Here is a 21,211-nt window from a genome sequence, read left to right as displayed (position 1 = left end):
GTTAAAAATGATCAAATGATGCTCTTTATGGCGGCTGCCTGAGAAGTCCTACTTGTTACGGACGCCGACCCTCCTGGTGGGTATTTCCTTAGGTGTCTCGGAGGTCGCAGCTGTGGGCCCCTATCCGTGGGCCTTGGTTGTAGGAATCCTGAGCCGTCTTCACTGCGTCCCCCCGCAGAGGTTGTAGCCTAGCACCCTGAGCAGCCTGGGGTTACTTGTTATGTTGCTTCCTGGCTTTGGGGGAGTGCTGCGGTCACAGCTTCAGGGCACACTTTCCTACGGCCAGGGCTCGGGCAGACATGCTTCCTTGCTGTCCTCCGCTGTTGGTGCTGTAGGGGAGCAGGTACCGTCCCAGAATAGGTCTCTTTGGCATATTAATAGTTTTAAGCTGGTTATTTTCCGGGAAACAGCAGGCGTAGAAGAAATTCTGAAAACCAAGTAGGAGTCACCGTTTTGTAAGAGACAGGGACATTTACCAGGGGAATGTCCCTATGCAAGGGCGTCCCCCTCGCTGTACCAGGACACGAGGACGACCGAATCTCTAGCAGCTCCTAGGGGCGGAAAAGGTAAGGACTTGAAGAACCTTGCCCTTGTTTACCCGGCCTTCCCATGTCACCTCTCACAACCGACTCTGCCCATCCTCAACATCCTCTTCTGCTTTGGGCAAGGACGGTATCCAAGGTGAGGGCTTCGGCCGTCTGAACAAGGTACTCAGGTTGTCTGGGTCTCTCCCGGGTCCACGTGTTACTAGACTTTGCTGGATTTTCTCCTGTTAATCGGTTTCATGTCAGTTTAATTCCCAGACCAGAAAGAAGAGCCTAGGAAGGCGGAGGGACTCTCTTCCTCCCCAACAGTGGACCGATGTTTTGCTCGTCCATTCTTTTTTTTTTTTGAAATATATTTATTTATTTATTTAATTTTTGGCTGCGTTGGGTCTTCTTCGTTGCTGGGCGCGGGCTTCTCATTGCTTCTCTTGTTGCGGACCACAGGCTCAGTAGCTGTGACTCGTGGGCTTCAGTAGTTGTGGCACACGGGCTTCAGTAGTTGTGGCATGCGGGCTTCAGTAGTTGTGGCTCACGGGCTCTAGAGCGCAGGCTCAGTAGTTGTGGCGCACAGGCTTCATTGCTCTGCAGCATGTGGGATCCTCGCGGACCAGGGCTCGAACCCGTGTCCCCTGCATTGGCAGGCGGGTTCTTAACCACTGCGCCACCAGGGAAGTCCTACTCGTCCATTCTTTACCTGAAGGTGCATTCCTTCGAGGCTCTTGGTGTCTCTGAGGGACTGACTTGTGTGTGTGTTAAATCCTAAGTTACCCAGAGCAGCAACCACCTAGGACCACAGAAATATCAGCTCTGATTTTTTTTCTCCCCAGCACTGGGATTTTTTTTGAGCCCAGCTGTGCATTCATAGAAGTTCTCAACCTTGGAGGTCTACTGTCATCACCTGGGAAGCTTTTAGATGTTCTCATGCCCAGGCTCCGATCCCAGGCATCCCAGACCAAACTCCATCAGAATCTCTGGGGATGTTTTTAAAACTGCCCAGGGATCTCCTTGTGCCACCGAGGCTGGGATCACTGATTTAAAATATTGTTGTTTCTGTCATGCAATGGTGTGTGTGTATTTATTTTTTTTCTACTGGCGGTATTTTCAAGTTACTTTGTCAGAAATAGGTGCCCATCGTGTCTAATGAGAAAAAAAATTCTCTTAAAAATGAGATAGGAAGGAAACCAGCCTTTTTAAGTTCCTGTTATATGCTAGGCACAGGGCTTCAATCTTTCACATGTGTTATCTCATTTAATACTCAGAAAAATCCTGCAGGGTGGGTGGTGGTTTACTTGTGTCTGCAAATAAGAAAACTGGCTTAGAGAAACTGAATAACTAGTGTCCAGGTCCCACATCTCACGAATGGCAGAGCCAGACTTGGGCCCGTGACATGCCCGAGCCCTTGCCCTTTTTCCTTACGCTGTGGCATCTGTGAGAGAGATTTTCCATAAAAATCGTTTAAAATAAAAATTGGCACTTGGGTTATGCAGGAGCATATGGTAGCTCTATTTTCAGTTTTTTAAGGACCCTCCATACTGTTCTCCATAGTGGCTGCCACAACTTAACATTCCCACCAGCAGTGCAGGAGGGCTCCCTTTTCTCCACACCCTCTGCAGCATTGATTGTTTGTAGAATTTTTGATGGCCGTTTCTGAATCGTGTGAGGTGATATACCTCGTTGTAGTTGTGATTTGCATTTCTCTAATAATTAGTGATGTTGAGCATTTTTTCATGTGCCTGTTGGCCATCTGTATGTCTTCTTTGGAGAAAGGTCTAGTTAGGTCTTCTGCCCATTTTTTGATTGGGTCAGTTGTTTTTTTTTGATCTTGAGTTGTATGAGTTGTTTGTAAATTTTGGAAATTAATCCCTTGTCGCTTGCATCAATTTTCAAGTATTTTCTCCCATTCTGTAAGGGAGAAAATTCTGTCTTTCTGTTTTGTTTATGGTTTCCTTTGCTGTGCAAAAGCTTGTCAGGCTAATTAGATGCCAAGTTTTAGGTACCTGTTAAATGTGCTTATTGAGAATACTTTCTCTTCCCCCACCACCAAGATTGCTCTGTTCTACTCACTTTATCTCACTTCTGATGAGGCTAAACTGATTTTGAGTAATGGATTGTTGTTTGGAAAAGTCTGACTCATTTAGTTCTTAATGTAAATCAACGTGGAATAAATAATTTAGTTGTCTTCCTTTTAACTGTCCTGTGTCGCGAAGGGATGCTGATTGTTAAAAGCAGGTCTGCTCACCCTGCTTTCAGAGCCCACCTTGGTCCGCTGGGAGGGCCGTGTGGGTGTGTTGGAGGGGCGGGGAGGGAGCGAGGGTACAGAGATGCTGGGGCCCTGAGCGGCCCCCGTGGCACAGCTGGCGCGGGGGTCGCTGCGTGGCTCGCACCCCCTGCAGCTCTGTCGAGGGCGTGCGGGTTTGGTGGGCCATCCTCCCCCACCCCCCGTGATGGGGCGTCGGGTGCGCACGCCCGATTCTTCTCTCCGTCTCACTTTCCCTCGGGTCGGCTCAGCTCTGGTTTGTGACTCGGCAGTGCCTGGGGGGCTGTATCTCTGCCTGGAGCCTGGGAGAATGACCTCTCTGGTGGAACGTCTGGGTCAGGCTTTTCTGGAGGGCTGTCATGTCATTTCCTTTGGGTGGAACCAGACCGCCTCTGAGTCTGTCTTCTTCCTTGGCAGCTCTTCGTCTGGGTCCTCTGGCCGCGTTTCGCAGAAACCCAGCAGGATGGCCGCAAACAAGAGCAAGAGCCAGAGCTCCCTGGCCCTTCACAAGGTGATCATGGTTGGCAGCGGAGGGGTGGGCAAGTCGGCCCTGACCTTGCAGTTCATGTATGATGAGGTAAGACACGCCTCCCCGTCGGGCCTGCTGTCGCCACGTCCCTCCTCCAGCTGCGTCCCTGGGCCCATTCCCTGGGGCTCATCAGGGTCATGGGGCAAACTGTGCTACGGTGGCTTCTGAGTAGCTTTCCAGGGGGTTCCCACCAGGGGAAGAGCTGCACCGCTGATGTTAGGCGAGCCATTTCGGCTCAGGCAGGGACACGCGGGGTCCCTGCTCGCATCGTTTCCGTCATTGTGTTATGACAGGAGCTGGGGGGAGGTGTCGAAAGGGCGGGCCAGATGCGTAGCTGTCACAGCCAGCCCGTACAGGCACTGAAGGGGACAGCTGAGCTGCCCTAAGAGCTCCATCTCTTCTCCTTGCTCTGGTTCCCCCGGTTCAAGCTAAAGCCCCAAGCTTGCATCACCTCCTGGGGGTGATGGCGCTGCTGCCGAGTCCAGTGCGACGGCACAGCCTTGACCCCTGCTTGACGGCCGATGGCTGGTAGTGCAGCAGCGTGTCCAGACCAGAGCCGGAGCCTCGGGGCCTCTCGATGGCACCCTCTTTGCGCGGCTCGTGCCTTCCAGAATTTGCGGCAGAGGACACTGTCACCACGATCAGCTAAGATGACCCTCTTTCCACCAGGCTCCGCCCCGTCCAGCTTCCTGCCACACAGGGTGTGCTGCAGTGACCGCGACATTTTGGGATGTGGCCAAGGGAAGCCGACTTAAGGATGCAGTTAGCAGGGGCCCTGGCCTTGTGATGGGGGCGCGGGGAGGGCTGTGTCCAAGGCGCCCGGCACGGCAAGTGAGTGGGCAGCGGCTCCAAACGCGGTGTCAGAGGCCGGTCTGGAAGGTTTTTCCAGGCCTCACGGCTCCTTACAGGGAAGACGGATGCAGGGCCTGAATTTGCCAGTAGTTCCCAAACCGCCCTTACTAGGAACGTCACCCGAAGAAACCTCGCTAAACCGTCATGAAAGAAAAGCTCGGACCAGCTGTGCTAGAGGAAGGACTGAATTAGTTTTCAATTCTCCATAGGCAACGTCGGCTTGGCCCAAAAGTGCGTTCGGGTGTTTCAGACCATCTTTCAGTGAGGCCGGAACGAACTTCTTGGCCAGCCCAGTGCTTCAGGATCCCTGGCATCTGACGAGATAGCTCAGACGCATACAGCTAACAGAGTAGGACGGTATTGCAGAGGTGTGTCAGCACTCAACGAGCAAGACTGTTATTCAGCTGGATTTGGGGTGCGAGTGGTATTTGTAGTATTGCCATGGAGCGGATCTCCACACGGACATCCGTCACCTCCAGTTTCCAGGAGTCTGGCCCGGCTGAGCGTGGTGCTGCCCAGGGTCTCTCTCAGGCTGTGGGGAGGGAGTCCGGCCTCCTGCGAGCCCGCGGGCTGCTGGCGGGTGCAGGACGGGGCCCCGGCTGCTGGAGGTCGCCCCCGGTTCTCCGCCGCATGGTCCTTTCTGTAGACAGCTCTTCCCATGGCCGCTTGCTTCTCCCCGGCCAGCAGGGAAGTGTCTGGTAGCTACGACGGATCCTTCCGCACAAAAACGTGGTCACGGGGTCGTGTCATCACGCTGCCTGTACACTGTTGGTTGCAAGCCAGCCTCAGGGTCTTGTGCGCTCAAGCGGAGAATGCCGTACGAGGGCGTGAGCCATCGAGGGGCCCCGGAGGGTTGGGTTCACCAGAGTATTTGTGTATTTTAAAAACTGTGTAATGAATTATAATTTCTTTTCTCCTTCTCGATAATCATTTTTGTATTTACCATTATATGTGTAATCTTGTATTCTTTCCTTAAAAGAAGGCCCTGCAATGAATAAGCTTCAGACCAAAACCAAAACCTCCAGACCATCTCCCCCTGGGTCACACCCCACTGTATCTTATCATGAGAAACTTTTTGTTTGTATGTTTCTACATGACCAATTTCTTTTTTTTCTTTTTTAATTGAAGTCTAGTTGATTTACAATGTTGTGCTAATTTCTGCTGTACAGCAAAGTGATTCAGTCATACATATATATACATTCTTTTTTTATATTCTTTTCCATTACAGTTCATCACAGTATATTGAATAGAGTTCCCTGTGCTCTACAGTAGGACCTTGTTGTTTATCCATCCTCTAGACAATAGTTTACATCTACTAATCCCAAACTTGCAATCCATCCCTCTCCTACCCTCCCTCCCGCTTGGCAAGTCTGTTCTCTATGTCCGTGAGGGTGTTTCTGTTTCATAGACACGTTCATTTGTGCCATATTTTAGATTCCACATAAGAGCGATATCATATGGTATTTGTCTTTCTCTTTCTGACTGACTTCACTTAGTATGAGAATCTAGGTCCACCCATGTTGCTGCGAATGGCATTATTTCATTCTTTTTTATGGTTATTGTAAATAGTGCTGCTATGGACACAGGGGTGCATGTATCTTTTTGAATTAGAGTTTTCTCTGGATATATGCCCGGGAGTGGGATTGCTGGGTCATATGGCGGCTCTATTTTTAGTTTTTTAAGGAACCTCCGTACTGTTCTCCACAGTGGCTGCACCAGTCTATGTTCCCACCAACAGTGTAGGAGGGTTCCCGTTTCTCCACACCCTCTTCAGCATTTGTATACTTTTATTTTGGAGGGTTGTTTTTCTTTATTTTACACTAGGGGCCAAAGTGGGGAAATCTAGCAGAATCTGTTTAATTTACGCCAAACTTTTTTCTTTTTTTTAGCTTATTTATTTATTGGCTGCGTTGGGTCTTCATTGCTGCCTGGGCTTTCTCTAGTTGCAGCGAGCGGGGGCTACTCTTCGTTGCGGTGCGCAGGCTTCTCATTACGGTGGCTTCTCTTGTTGCAGAGCACGGGCTCTAGGGCCTGCGGGCTCAGTAGTTGTGGCTCAGGGGCTGAGTTGCTCCAGGGCATGTGGGATCTTCCCTGACCAGGGCTCAAACCCGTGTCCCCTGCATTGGCAAGCGGATTCATAACCACCGCGCCACCAGAGAAGCCCACGCCAAGCGTTTTTGCATAAAAGAAGAGAGGCAAGTTACAAAATCTGCCTTGGAAGTCTTTATTTGTTTTTCCTTAAAAATGTGACTTGCTTCCTAAAGATCCCTCATTTTCCCTCTGTAACAGAGGCTGGGGAGGAAGGGACAGGGAGGAGAGGCATCAAAGCGTGGGAGACGTGGTTAGAAGAGCAGGCGTTAATGGCGATGGGGGGGATTCTGTGTGTCCTGCCCCCACCGCTGAATGACGGGCAGTGTCTGGGGACATTTGGGGCTGTCACAATGGGGGGATGTGACTGGCCGCCAGTGGGTGGAGGCCGGGGATGCTGCCGAACGTGCTGCAGTGTGCCGGAGGGTCCCACACGGGAGAGTCGTCCAGACCGGAAGGTCTGTCGCGCTGCTGTCTGGGGGGCGGCCTGGCCGGAGCCACGTCAGGGAAGGGGAGGCTGCTCCACCACGCGGTGACCGAGGGGCCCCGGGTGCCAAATCTGAGAGCACGTTCGGGCCCCGAGCCCGACTCCGCGGTGAGGTTGGAGCCATCCTGTCTGGCCTGGTGGCTGACACCGCAGGAGACCAGGGCAGTCTAGACGGGATGTGTCACTTTCCCTGTGTATGTTTCTGTGTGTACAGCAAGAGGGAGGGGAGGAGATGCAGAAGAATCAAGAGCTTTTCCTCTCCTTCCTAGTTTCTTCAGAGAACCAAGGGGAAGCTGTGCTTGGCCTTAGTCTCTGTTTCCCACTGGCTGACGTATGTGGGGACCAGAAAGCAGCAGTTGTTGAAGGATTGAAGGAATGGTAAGATAAAAGCACAGCAGCAGCAGAAGAGAGATGCGGTGCTCGTGTCGATTCCCCTAACGGTGCTGCCCGCTAGAACCTTCTGTGATGCAGGGGGTGTTCTGTGTCTGTGCTGTCCAACGCCTGTGGCTGCTGAGCCCCTGGTGCCCGGCTAGTGGCTGCGAGGTTGAAGGGTCTGGCTCTAGAATCACAGTTTTGAAGCTTGAAGAGACCTTAGGGGTGACGGCCAAGCCCAGCTGATCGCAGACTCACCCGGGGCTCCTTTACCAAATCCCTCTGGAGCTGCAGCCGAGACGTTCTTTTCCTGAAGCTCTGCCAGCAGTTCCGAGGAGCGGTGGCTCCCCCTGTCCGGGAGGCCAGAGAAAAGGAAACAGTCCCGTGCTCGGGGTGCGGGTTGCCTGACACCTCCCGAGCCACTCGGACCCTTTGTTCTTGGTCCAGTGCTTTGCCCTTTGTTTAAAAAAAACCTTTTAGCTTCTGTGGTGGAATCTCCAGGAAAGTTGGATCACGGAAGCAGCCACAGCCTCGCAAGTCCTTATTTTTGTCTAAGTTCTGACTTAGAAAGATGGGAAGGGACTGCCAGTGAGGCAGAGGGAGCGCTTGCCCTTGGAACCCCTGGCCTGATGCACTCGAAGACTGCTTAGCTGCCTGCCTGTGCCGGTGAGGTGAGGCTGGCCACGGTCAGTTCGGGCAGCTGCCACGCTCGCGAGGAAGGCGTGAGAGGCTGGGCTTAGACCGCGTGTCTGGGCGTCTGTGGCGGATCACGGCAGCCCTGCAAGCCGGCGCGGTGGCTCCTGCTAACAAGGAATGGAGATGCCAAGGCTGTGATCTAAGCTCCCACAGTGAGCGCCCTTCCCCGGCGCGGACGCATCTCCCCACTGCCGTATGGGGGACGTTCTGACTTCCAGCGTTAAAGGAGCGGGTGGGACTCTTGCTGCTTCATCCTTGGAAGTGCAGGAGCAGGCAACCGAGGTGCTTTAGGGTGTATGGAGACCTTCGCACTGGGTGTTGCGGTGGTTTTTTTGGGGTGGTCATGTATTTGTCTCTCTGGAAGGACGTTAACAGGAGGACACCGCTGTGAAGCATAGGCAAATTTTCATATTTTCTCTATTTTAAGATTGTTATATGAGTGTAAGAGACTCTTGAGTTTTATTTATTTTTCAAATTAATTAATTCATGTATTTTTGGCTGCGTTGGGTCTCCGTTGCTGCACGCGGGCTTTCTCTAGTTGCGGCGAGCGGGGGCTGCTCTTTGTTGCGGTGTGTGGGCTTCTCATTGCGGTGGCTCCTCTGGTTGCGGAGCACGGGCTCTAGGCGCGCGAGTTTCAGTAGTTGTGGCACATGGTCTCAGTAGTTGTGGCTCGTGGGCTCTAGAGCGCAGGCTCTGTAGTTGGGGCGCGCGTGCTCAGTAGTTGTGGCACACGGGCTTAGCTGCTCTGTGGCATGTGGGATCTTCCTGAACCAGGGCTCGAACCCGTGTCCCCTGCATTGGCAGGCGGATTCTTAACCACTGTGCCACCAGGGAAGTACCCTCTTTAGTTTTAGTATTAGGTTATCTTTAGATGTAAAATCATTTGAATTAGTAGCTATTGATTGACAACACAAGGTCCTTCAGAGGGTCCATAAGTTCATATTGATATTTTCAACTCGATTTTTAAATTTTTAAAAAATTTAAATGCTAGCTTTATGAAGAATTCACGTACCCTGAAATTCACATTTTTAAAGTGAACCATTCAGTGATTTTTAGTGTATTCACACAGATGTGCGGCCATCACCACAATGAAATCGTAGAACATTTGTATCACCCCAAAACGAAGAGCCCTGCACTGTAGCAGCCATTCCTCATTACCACCTCACCCCCCGGCCCCCGGCCTGGCAACTGCTTTCTGTTTCTATGGATGTGCTGTTCTGGACACTTTACATATGTGGAATCAGACAGCGTGTGACCTTTGTGTCTGGCTTCTCTCACTGAGCATCACGTTTTGAAAGTTCATCCGCGTTATAGCTGTATCAGCGCTTCATGCTTAAAAAAAATTGAGATGTAACTCACATCATAAAGTAGACCCTTTTAAGCGTACAATTCAGTGGTTTGTAGTATATTCACAGAACTGTGCAACCGTCACCACTACTTCCAGAACATTCTCATCCCCCAGAAAGACACCCCTTACCCACGGGCAGTCCCTCTCCACCACAAATCTGCTTTCTGTTTCCATAGCTTCGTCTGTTCTGGATGTTTCATATAAATAGACTCATATATTATGTGATATTTTGTGTCTGGCTTCTTTTGCCAACCATAATTTGTCAAGGTTCATCCACGTTACAGCATGAATCAGTACTTCCTTGCTTTTCATGACGGAATAATACTCCAGTGCCTGGATATGTCCCGTTTTCTGTACCCTTTTGTCAGTTGATAGGTATTTGGATTGTTCCCGCCTTTGGCCATTATGAGCAACGTTGCCGTGAACAGTCGTCTACAAGTTTTTGTGTAGACATGTCAGAATCTCGTGGGTGTGCACCTAAGTGGGAAATTTCCTGGATTATATGGTAACTCTGTGTTTAACTTTGTGGGAACTACAGAAAGGCCGTGTTTTCCATGGCAGCTGCACTGTTTTACAACGTATGATGGTTCTGATTTCTCTGCCATCTCGCCAATGCTTGTTATTGGCCATCTTTTTTTTTTTTTTTTTTTTTTTTGCGGTACGCGGGCCTCTCACTGCCGTGGCCTCTCCCGTTGCGGAGCTCAGGCTCCGGAGGCGCAGGCTCAGCGGCCATGGCTCACGGGCCCAGCCGCTCCGCGGCATGTGGGATCTTCCCGGACCGGGGCACGAACCCATGTCCCCTGCATCGGCAGGCAGACTCTCAACCACTGTGCCACCAGGGAAGCCTTTGTCCATCATTTTGATTATAGCATCCTAATGGGTGTAAAATGGCATCTCGTGGTTTTGATTGGCATTTGCCTAATGACTAATGATGCTGAGCATCTTTTCATGTGCTTATTGGCCATTTGTATATCTTCTTTGGAGAAATGTCTGTTCAGATCCTTTGTCTATTTTTTCTTCATTTGTTTTTTTTTCTTTGCCTATTTTTAAAGTGGCATTTAATTTCATTTAATTTTAAAACTGTCTTTTTATTATTGAGTTTTAAGAGTTAATTTATATATTCTGGGTACAAGTTCCTTATTAGATACATGCTTTTCAGATATTTTCTGCTATTCTGTGGGTTGTCTTTTGACTTTCTTGGTGGTGTCCTTTGAGGCATGAAATTTTAAAATTTTGATAAGGTCCAATTTATGTATTTTTTCCTTTTGTTGCTTGTGCTTTTGGTGTCATATCTAAGAATGCATTGCTAAATCCAAGGTCATGAAGATTTCCACCTTACATTTCCTTCTAGGAGTTTATAGTTTCAGCCCTTGCATTTAAGTCTTTGATCCATTTTGTGTTAGTTTTTGTATGTGATGTGAAGTAGGGATCCAGCTTCATTCTTTGACATGTGGAGATATCCAGTTATACCAGCATGAATTCAAGTTTAATAGTACATTGCTATCATTAACTTTTTTCCCTGAATATCTTGACTTATACTAGCATTAAAATAATTATTTATTCTATGTATAATGCAATATAAAGAAAATAACTTTGAAATATTCATATCATTGCTACTGAATAATATAACCACTGAGGGAAGTTCAACATTTCTTTGAATTTTTTTTGTCCTTAGTCTCTTTTAGTGGGATGTATTCTCTCCAAATATTCTTTTTTAAAGTCTCTTGGATTAATTCTTTCTCTGTCGGGTTACATTACCAATATAATATTCATTTACGTTCATTTGCTTCAGTTTTCCTGTTTAACAGCTTTTAAATCTGTTTTGTTTTGTCTTCCCAGGGTGTGTTTTCCCTCATTTTTTATAGCTGCATAGTATTGCATTCTGTGGATCCCCGTCCTGGGCATTTGGGTGCTTTTTCATCTTTTGCTGCTACACGTGGTGCCACAGTGGATGACCTTGTATGTTGCTGTGCAGGTGTGTCTGTAGATTAGATTCCTAGGAGGAGGACTGCTTCTCGCTCGATTAGGTGTCGCCATGTTGGTCTCCGTACAGACTGTACTGCTGTCTCCTGCCATTAGCAATGTGCAAGAGGTGTGTTGTCACACTTTGGGATTTTTGCCAGTCTGGTAGGTGAAAAATGGTATCTCCATGTAGTTACCATTTTCTTTATTAGTGAGGATGAGCATCTTCATATGTTTAACATCATATGTGTGTATTTTTCTGTGAATTGTTTATGTCTGTTGCCACTTTTTCCCATCGGCTTGTTGATCTTTTTTTCCTCCCTGTTTCTAGTTAATATATAGTTCTCTATGATATGGGTTTAAATACTTTTTCCCTGCTTGTCATTTGTCTTTGTTTATAGCGTGTTGTGTCATACAGAAGTTTTAAAACTTTTTATGTAGTCTAATTTATCAATTTTTCCTTACATGGCTTCTGGATTTTGAGTCATAGTTAAAAAGGCCTTCCCTACTTCAAGGTAATAAAGGGATTTCACCCATGTTTTCTTCTAGTACTTGAGGGTTTTATTCTTAACATTTAATCTTTGACCCATTTGGAGATTTTCATGTTGTATTGTTATTTAAGCCTCTGAGTACCTCTTGACCAGTTACTTTTCAGATGAGTTTTATAATTCTGTTGATTATGAATAAGAGCTCCCGTTTCTTACCCTTGCCAGTGTTTAACTGTAATTTTTTTTTTTTTTTTTTTTTTTTGCCGTATATGGGCCTCTCACTGTTGTGGCCTCTCCCGTTGCGGAGCACAGGCTCCGGACGCACAGGCCCAGCGGCCATGGCTCACGGGCCCAGCCGCTCCGCGGCATGTGGGATCTTCCCGGACCGGGGCACGAACCCGCGTCCCCCGCATCGGCAGGCGGACTCCCAACCACTGCGCCACCAGGGAAGCCCTAACTGTAATTTTATACTGACAAGAATATTGCCAAGCGTTCTGCCCTCTGCTTGGTCTCTTCTCATCTGTAAAGTGGGGATATCTGTTCTTATTGTTTAAAAACAAAATAACAAATGGTGGAGTTGGAAGCAACAAGGAAGTACTAGCTAAGGAGCTCTCTGTGTCCTTAGTGCCTCACACGTGGTGTGATGATCGTCAGCGCTCAGTAAAGCCGCGGTTGATGATAAGCAAAGCACCCATATATTGAAATGTTTTTGGCAGCTGTTCTTTGTCTTAGAACTTTGCTACCTGCTAATCGTGTCGTCCGTTTGCCCAGTTCGTGGAGGACTATGAACCTACCAAGGCTGACAGTTACAGGAAGAAGGTGGTCCTGGACGGGGAGGAGGTCCAGATAGACATCCTGGACACAGCCGGACAGGAGGACTACGCGGCCATTCGCGACAACTACTTCCGGAGTGGGGAGGGCTTCCTCCTCGTGTTTTCCATCACCGAGCACGAGTCATTCACAGCCACTGCCGAGTTCAGGTGCGTCCGGGGGGCCCTCTGCCTTCCGTTCATGGCAGCCTGGGAAGGAGTCTGGGGCTGAGTGGAGTGCGTCTCAGGACGAAGTCTCTCTGAAGAGCTTGCTGGGGCTTTTTGGATCTTGGCACTTGATAGCTCGTCATTTGTTACGCTCTCTTTGGGCTTCTCAGGTTTGTAACTTCCACATGTAAATAAATGATCTTAAGGATCTGTTCCTCGAGAGGACGAAGCCGTTCCCTACAGCCAAGAGCCGGTAGTTTTGTTTTCATGTAAATCCCGAGAGACTGGGGTTGGTAAGCGTTAACTATCTTTATCTTTTTCCCAGTTTTGCTAGAAAAGCAACAGTTCTGCTCTACTCTGAGGCTTCTGAAACCTCAGATGTCGGCAGAGTGGACGCCTTGGGTCGGAGTGACCGTGTGCTGCTCCCTTGGGGACATTAGCTCAAGTGGGGCGGAAAGCACCGGCTTCAGGTTCACATAGACCCGGGCGGTCTGAGTCCCCGCCCTGTCACGGTACTGTGACCCAGGGCAAGTGTCCTTAGCGTTCTGTCTCTTTACCTGAAAATGCTCTTGTTGATGAGATGAAATAAAATGACACGTTAGACTTAGATTTCCTAAGGAGAACCCTTCATGGTGTGGCGGCCCCAGGCTCTTCTCACTGTGTGGGCACAAGGTGAGTATCCACCGCTGTAATTTATTTAACATCGCGGTATGTCGAGATCCTTGAAGTTCATTTTGTTACAAAGAAATAGTGAGCTGTGTGGGCCTAGTCCTCCCAGGGATTCTAGTGGGAAGGGTCTCTCTCTTTCCCCATCCTTTTCCCATCTCTCTTATACACTTGTGCGTTTTCATCCCCCTCCTTAGAAACAGATCCATCCAGGTGACTTTTTATTTATTTTTTGGCCGCACCGTGTGGCCTGTGGGATCTTAGTTCCCCGACCAGGGATCAAACCCGTGCAGTGAAAGTGCCGAGTCCTAAGCGCTGGACCGCCAGGGAAGTCCCCAGGTGACTTTTCATTGTAAGAACCAGAACTAGAGTCTAATAGGGAACTAAAAAGGAAAAAAACAACCAGTAATCTTTTTTCATTCTTTAGCAAGTTCTGGTCAGAAATGAAGGTCATCAGCCCAAGGTGAGAACGAGGAAGCTAAACGTCCCCCCAGGATGTGGAAGGAGCATCGGTGGGCGGGGGTGGGGGGGCAGCGCTCAGGAGCGGCCTCGGCCTCGGGGGAGACGGGCAGAGAGGAGTCAGGCGGAGCCTCAGTTGTTGTCTTCGTGGCCCCAAGCCTCCCGAGGGTGGATGACGCAATTCTCGGCAGCTGTGGTGTGTATGTCGTGAGCTGTTAGCCGGCTAGGACTCCCTGTGAGAAATCCTGTTATTCGTAGCTCTTCCTGATGTGCCGAGAAGCTTCTGTAAGTGGCTATAGTCCACGTGTGCACAGTTGGCTTTGCATCTACACGATCCTGCTGTTATGCCTTCTTGAGGACCGAACAGGATGGATGCACTCACCGCCCTGTTTTCTTCCCCGTCCGGAGCCTTGGGTTTCCCATCGGCCCCGTGAGTCACCCATTAAGGAAGTGCTGCCTGTGCCCCCACTCACTGCACACACACAGATGCACTCGTGCCTCCTTACCTCCTCCTGGGAGGAGGGTTTTGGTTATTATGAAAGAAGAGAAAGGACAGGTGATGACCTAAAAGAAAAAGGAAGCGGAAGTTAGTGCTTGTGGCTTGAACTCTGGGAAGTTCGATAAAAGCCCCAGGCTGCCCCGGTTTCCCACGGTGCTGGAAGCAGGCGGGTGTGGGTAGATCCTCGGAGCCCTTACGCTTAAACTCAGTCGCTTCATGCCTGTTAGCAGTTGTAAAACAGCATTTCTGCATTTATCTTCCAAACGGAAAGCCTCCAACGTAAAACAAAATGTCAGTACACCCTCTCTTCCTTGAAACTTTTAGGCTTGTTACAAGAGACCAGAGCTTGGTACTCCTGTTTCTCGTTCAATATGTTTATCAATGAGGTGATTAGTCACGGCTCTGCAAGACTAACGAGCCAGAATGTGATCAGTTTTTACTGTTCACCATGTATACTGATCACTAACTTCTAAGCACAGTGCACGCTCTTTGACCCCTGTGAAATGCAGAGTGTGGCAAAGCTCCTCAGAGACAGGTTTCAAGCATCTGCTTATTTTTCATTTTGCTTAAAGGGGGGGATAAATCAGGAGCTTGGGATTAACAGACACACAGTCTGCATACAAAGTAGAGAACCAGCAAGGACCTGCTGTACAGCACAGCCAACTCTATTCGCTATCTTGTAATAACCTATAAGGGTGAAGAATCTGAAAAAGAAGGGATGCATGTATATGTGTAACTGCGTCACTGTGCTGCACACCTGAAACTAACATGACACTGTAAGTCCACTACACCCCAATTGTAAAAAATTGATATCTGGTAGTGAAACCGACTGTATGGGAAAAAATTTAAACGTTTTTATTATTATGAAATGTCACCCCATATTATATAAAAGTCAGTGCAAGTCCCCACCAAAACGTTTTTGAAGGGGTCTCTTTTGGGAATGTGTGGGAATACAGAAGTAGGCAGGTTCCCCCTGGTTCAAAATAATGGAAGCGGAATATTTAATTTCTTGAATACTCTGTTTTTCCAAAATGATTTTAGGTAGCTGATTATTTTTAGTAGAGGTAAACTTTAATGTGCTACAGGTAGCAGTTATTTTAGAGAAGATGTTTTTGAAGTACTTTTCCATAGGCCTTATAGTATTTCATTTTTTTCCCCCACTTTGTAGTAGAAAAATAAGGCATGTTGAAGTGGGGCTCCTGCCTCACAGACCTGGGCGGGGGCGGGGTGCACAGGTGCAGACAGAGTTGAAGCAGGAGTGGCACAGAGCCGTACTTACCTTTACTGTGAGCGTCCCTCAAATGTTGCTTTGCTTCTCTGTAATATTCTACTTGACTGAGGAAAAAGAATCACCGGTTTTTGTCCCACTGCATTGATTTCACGGTCTGCTAACAGACCATATGAAAATCCCTGGGTTTCATGGCTTTTATTCTCACAAAGAAATCAGACTTTTTTTTCCCCCAGGGGCATTATTAAGCGTTTCGTATATGAAGATACTTCTTTCATCTGGTTTCTACCACAGAGGGTCCCACGTTTCTCCTTTGTTTTGTTTTTTGGCCGAAGCCTAAATTGGGGATGCTGTTGAAATGCAGAATCCTGGGCTCCTGCCCACATATCTGCTTCTGGGCCCAGAAACCTGCGTTGTTGTTTTTTTTTTTAAGAACTTTTCTCCCGTTTTGCTGTTCATTTTATTCATTTATTTCTTGGCCACACCATGCCGCATGCGAGATTGTAGTTCCCCCCCACCGGGATGGAACCCGGACGCCCTGCATTGGGAGCGCAGAGGCCTAACCACTGGACCTCCAGGGAAGCCCCCAGACCCGCGTCCGTAGTGAGCACCCGCGTCCCTGGGGCGCAGCAAGCTGGGAGCAGAGCCTGCAGCCGCTGGCTGGCCACGGGCTGGAGCGGTGCCCCCTGGGGACGGGCCTGGGCCAGCGGCCCGCCTGTGGGGGGACCGGCGCCCGGCCTGGCCTGCTCAGTCGCCTTCTTCTTGACCTGTCACCCAGGGAACAGATCCTCCGCGTTAAGGCGGAAGAAGATAAAGTCCCGCTGCTGGTGGCGGGGAACAAGTCTGACCTGCAGGAGCGGAGGCAGGTGCCGCTGGAGGAGGCCAGGGCCAAGGCCGAGGAGTGGGGCGTGCAGTACGTGGAGACCTCGGCCAAGACGCGGGCCAACGTGGACAAGGTGGGCCCCGCTCCCCCCTGCTGGTCCTGGGGAGCCGGGGGGGGCACCTCGCGGGGGTCCTGGCGTCACACAAGCGGCACGGGGAGGGCGCGGCCTCCACAGACCCTGCCCTCGCGGCCTCAGCGGCCTGCGTCCTCCAGGCGCAGGGCCGGCGCCTCGGGGGCCCTTGATTTTGCCCTCGCTGGCGGGTTGGGTAGATTTGTTCTCTTCACCTCCCTGCCCACCGGCAGAGCCAAGGGGTCCAGTCTTTATAACTTCGTCTCTGCGTCCAGGGACCTCTCCCCTCTTCTCCACCCCCAGCGTAGTTTTTCGTTCAAATCTCTGAAGTGAAGGAAAGGATGACCTTGACAGTGATGAACACCGATGGTTTGAAAACCCACCTTCCAGTGATTGCGATTGTGAGGGCTTCTTTTAAAAAGCTGAAGTTCAAATCGGTTGCCCCAGACCTAAAAGCTGAGGTCGTCTCTCTGCCGTCACGGCCTGGGTTCCGTTAGACCGACGCGCGTCGCTTTGCAGCCAAGCCGTGGACGCGTCTGCGCCGTCTGTGCAGCACCTGAGTCCCTCACATCCCTTCTCCTTTCTCCTTTGCTTCTCACCTGAGGAGAAAGGGATTTGAAGCCAGGTGTCACTTCAGCTTGCGGGGTTGCTGGAAGGACGCTGGTGTTGGGAGGCGTCTGCTTTGGAAGCCTCTCCAACAACGTCAGTCTGTTAAGCTGCATCTGCCGCGCGAAGCAGGTTCACGCGGCAGCTCCCTTTTCTTTGATTGCTATCTCAGCTCTTACGTTGATTCTTGTGCATTTCCAAATCTTTCCGTTTCTATCAAATTGTTTTCTAGCTGTAGAGTTAGAAAACACACAGGAAGTCCAGTCGTGCAGTTTATTTTTAAAAAATCAGGAAGACTTTCCGGGCTTGGAACTGCCGACCTGGGGGGTGGGAGCCGTCACACCGGCTTGTCACCTCCCCTTCCTGCCCGGGACCGGCCGGACCTGCCAAACGGGAACCAGCAGAAGCTGATGCCGGGCAGCGTTGTGTTCGCTGTGAACAGGTCACAGGAAAGGAGGTTGGCGATGAACAGCTTGGGCATCACGTGAAGCTGGACACACGCCCTTCCTTCCCCTCCCTCCGCCTGCCTTGTGCTGCTAGGACAAGGAAAAACCGGCGACATTCGAAGCTGTTCACGGTCCCTGTTATGGGGGAGGGGGCGCTTTCCTGAGAGGCTGAAGGAAAGGGGTGCTTAGGTCAGCCTGATGCAGTTTGGGGGGGTCCTTTCCTGCACCCTGAGCTAGTGGTGAGGGCTCGTGGAGTCCCCCACTCAGAAAGCCCAGTCTCGCTTTCCTCTAGAAAGTAACAGGAGCCTGTTCTGCGCAAACGTCCAAAGGTCAAAGGCTACACTCAGTCTCACGCTTTCCGTCTTCTCTGTGAGAAATCTCAAATCTTTCTTTGTAGGAGGCGTACTTTGGCTGCTGGCATGTAGTCGGTACCCGGGCGTGGTTGCTGGTAGCAGGGGGCAAAACCCAGGCCACTGTGACAACTGATAGCATGCTGGCATTCAATGACACGTCTCATCAGCTGTTGATGAAGCCCCTGCAGCTGGCATCACGCGGAGCGGGGCAGGGAGGGGCAGACGTGGGGAGGGTGACACCCCCTCTGCCCCTCCGCCCCCCTGCCCTGCATCGGGGGCCCCATTGTTTGTTCAAGCTGCATCCCCTCCTCCGCCCCACCTGCTACGTTCCCCGGTCTGAGTCTGCCGTCGGGGGTTAGGCTGCGAAGCCGTCCTACGTGATGGCGCTCGTGCCTTTAGGCTCAGGGCAGGACTCCTCAGCTCGGTGGAACGTGGCGGGGCCCTGAGGCGCTCTCCTCCCTTCCCTTCCCCGTGGTTGGAAGCCAGGACGCCTGCTGACTGTTGTCACTCTCGGTGGTTGGAAGCCAGGACGCCTGCTGACTGTTGTCACTCTCGGTGTCTCTAACTGTTGTCGGTCTGTCCTGTGATGTTTCATCCTTCATCATACTTATCCCCAGAACAGGTTTCATCAGTTTGAAATAAGCTGCTGAGTGGTACTAATGGTATGACGCTGCTGCCCTTAGCTTGACCCGTTGTATGATGTGAGCAGAGAGGTTTCCTTTGTGGAATTAGAATACGTTTCTAACATTAGTTGTTCTCTTCTGCTCTAGACCTTTTGTTTTTTGGGGTTTTTAAAAAATTAATTAATTTTTATTTTTGGCTGCATTGGGTCTTCGTTGCGGTGCACGGGCTTCTCATTGCGGTGGCTTCTCTCGTTATGGAGTGTGGGCTCTAGGCTCACAGGTTTCGGTTGTTGTGGCACGCGGGCTCTAGAGCACAGGCTCAGTAGTTGTGGCGCATGGGCTTAGTTGCTCTGTGGCATGTGGGATCTTCCCGGACCAGGGCTCAAACCTGTGTCCCCTGCATTGGCAGGCGGACTTTTAACCACCACGCCACCAGGGAAGCCCTAGACCTTTTGTTTTTGATGGCCCATGGTTTTTAAGAATACATTTGGCTTTACATATACTTTAAACTATAATTACATACCCTGCTTGGTCGAATTGCTTCATTAAATCATTAAATGGCTTTTTCTTCCTTGTTCTTTTCACCCCTTCCTCCCCACCCCAGGTGTTCTTTGACCTCATGAGAGAGATCAGAGCAAAGAAGATGTCAGAAAACAAAGACAAGAACGGCAAGAAAAGCAGCAAGAACAAGAAAAGTTTTAAAGAAAGATGTTGTTTACTGTGAAGGCCAGGGTGCTGGACCATGTCGCTCGCCACTAAGGACAGAGGGCAGGTTCCTCAAGCCAAGACTCCAGTCGACCTCTCGGCCTGTTCCCTGCTCTCCCCAACCTCATTCACACACGCTTCTGTAAATGGGGAAAATATTTGTGAACCAGTGGCTGGCAGAAGAAATAAGCCCTTGACTGTGCAATGGGATGGCTCCTCTGTCGGGAGGTTTCAGAGTTTCCTCCCTCTTTTCCTTCCTAAAATAAGCCACGTATGTAGTGCTACAGGCAGGCGTTAGCCAAGTGTTAATTAAGAAGGACTTTCCTAACTTCTTACTTTTTCCCCAGTTTTGTAACATAGCGTCTTTTGTTTTGAAATAAAAGTGTCTTATTTTATTAGGTCTTGGGAGGCGGGGGTGGGGTGAGGCTACCCCCACCCTTGTCAGCTCAACAGTGGTTCTCAGAAACATCCATTAGGTTCTAATGACGCTGGAAAATTCGGAGGTTTTTTGGGGTCTCTTGGCCATACCCTGTGGATCTGAAGCAGAGCTAAAAAAATAAAGTTGAATGGGGCCAAACAGATCAACACCAAGCCCAGAAATCCTTCTCAGTAGGAAAGAAGGAAGAGTTGTACCCTTCGTAGTTAAGTATCAGCCAGTTAGTTATAGTCTGTGTTGGCCGCTTTTCTCCTGTGGCATTCTGATTTTTGTGTAGGAGCTTCTTTTTTAATAAGCGACATGAAGACTCAAGAGCAATATACTGTATAAATGATATACTTTTCTAATCAGAATTTTAAAACGAAGTCCTTTGGCTAAATCCTCTCGTAATTGCCAGTCATAGGGTCAGGGCCCTCCTTCTCCATCCGCAACCCACGCTCTGTCCTGACCCACTCCTCCTGGCAGAGGCTGAGAGGACCTTTTCTTTTGTTTCTTTCAATGTAGCCCAAGTTCCTCTGAAGAACGTGATGACTTAAGATTGTGTTCTAAACTCATGAAGCCAGAGCCTGTGCCAGACACCTGCTACCTCTCATAGAATTGCTCAGTAAATTCAGAAGTGGAGAAGCCACTGCCCCTTTACCTCTGAGAACTGGCTGCTGTTTCTAATATAAATTTGTTTCTGAGACAGCCATCTCGTTAGTTAGACAAAGATTTTTATGGATGAGATATTGTCTTTCTTGTGTCAATATTCTGAATTCAGCAGCCAGAAAATTTTTCATGAGCAAAGGAGGACAGCCATAAAAACCTAGTGCTCAGCATACTTTTCCCCATTTTTCAGAAGTGATATTTCACATATAGGTGCCAAAAGTGAATTGGGGTGGGGAGAATGGGAACCCTTGGAATTTATGGTTATTACAGAAATAATTGTAGAGATTATGATCTGACCGGAAAACAAACACTCTTGTATCACCTCCCAAAGAATCGTGGGCTTTTTTTCAATTAAAAAAAGCAGAAATTTACAGTTTTTCAGAATTTCAGCCTTCTTATTTTATCCTTTTGTCATATATGTAAAATGTAAGTATTAAAGAAATGGACAGGTATTCATTATCGTTCTTGTTAGATGTTCTGCAAACTTTATTTCAGTTAATTTTTTGAATTGGGCTGGGAGAAATTTATAAGTAAGTATAAACAGTAACTTTAGTTTCATCTTTCCTTTGGAAGAGATGACTACTCTTCTTTAAATTTAAAAAGTTGAAGGTAGTCACACTCTTGCATTTTTTGAAACAACCTTTTTCTTTTCCTCCTAGTTTGCCACCTGTTTGATATCAGTTCTGGTCGAGAGTAGGTAGGTTTGGAATATGTACACATAAATTAAGGATGGTATGAATTGTTCCATGCTATGGAAATTATTCTTAGTTTATGCCATTAGTGTATTTCTGAAATTATATTTAACTGGATAGTGATCAGAAATGGATCTTCCCAACAAAATGATTTCTAGAGATGAGATTCTTTTCCATAGGAAAATAAGGAAGCAATGTTCTTTATAAATTTGAAACATACTACCTTGCTAAATGACTAGATATTGTGTCCATAGGGTAACTATTTTCCTGAAGTCTTCTTTCTAGAAATATTTGAG

General features: G+C 49.0%; 1 protein-coding gene across 3 annotated transcripts in view; it reads left to right on the top strand.

Moving 5' to 3' along the window:
• Positions 1-20,661, top strand: part of RALB (RAS like proto-oncogene B) — a 40,824-nt gene extending 20,163 nt beyond the window's left edge. For all 3 annotated transcript variants that reach the window (XM_082682076.1, XM_082682077.1, XM_082682075.1), the window contains exons 2-5: positions 3,220-3,379; positions 12,396-12,604; positions 16,232-16,409; positions 19,039-20,661. In XM_082682076.1, the coding sequence (XP_082538202.1) occupies positions 3,266-3,379; positions 12,396-12,604; positions 16,232-16,409; positions 19,039-19,158 (621 nt within the window). In that variant the 5' untranslated portion in view covers positions 3,220-3,265 and the 3' untranslated portion in view covers positions 19,159-20,661. The remainder of the gene's footprint in view (positions 1-3,219; positions 3,380-12,395; positions 12,605-16,231; positions 16,410-19,038) is intronic.
• Positions 20,662-21,211: the final 550 nt, after the last annotated feature.

This window comes from Grampus griseus (assembly GCF_964374135.1).
Source record: "Grampus griseus genome assembly, contig: HAP1_SCAFFOLD_50, whole genome shotgun sequence".
In the NCBI taxonomy this organism is placed as follows: domain Eukaryota; kingdom Metazoa; phylum Chordata; class Mammalia; order Artiodactyla; family Delphinidae; genus Grampus; species Grampus griseus.
This window is presented reverse-complemented; position numbering and strand designations above follow the sequence as displayed.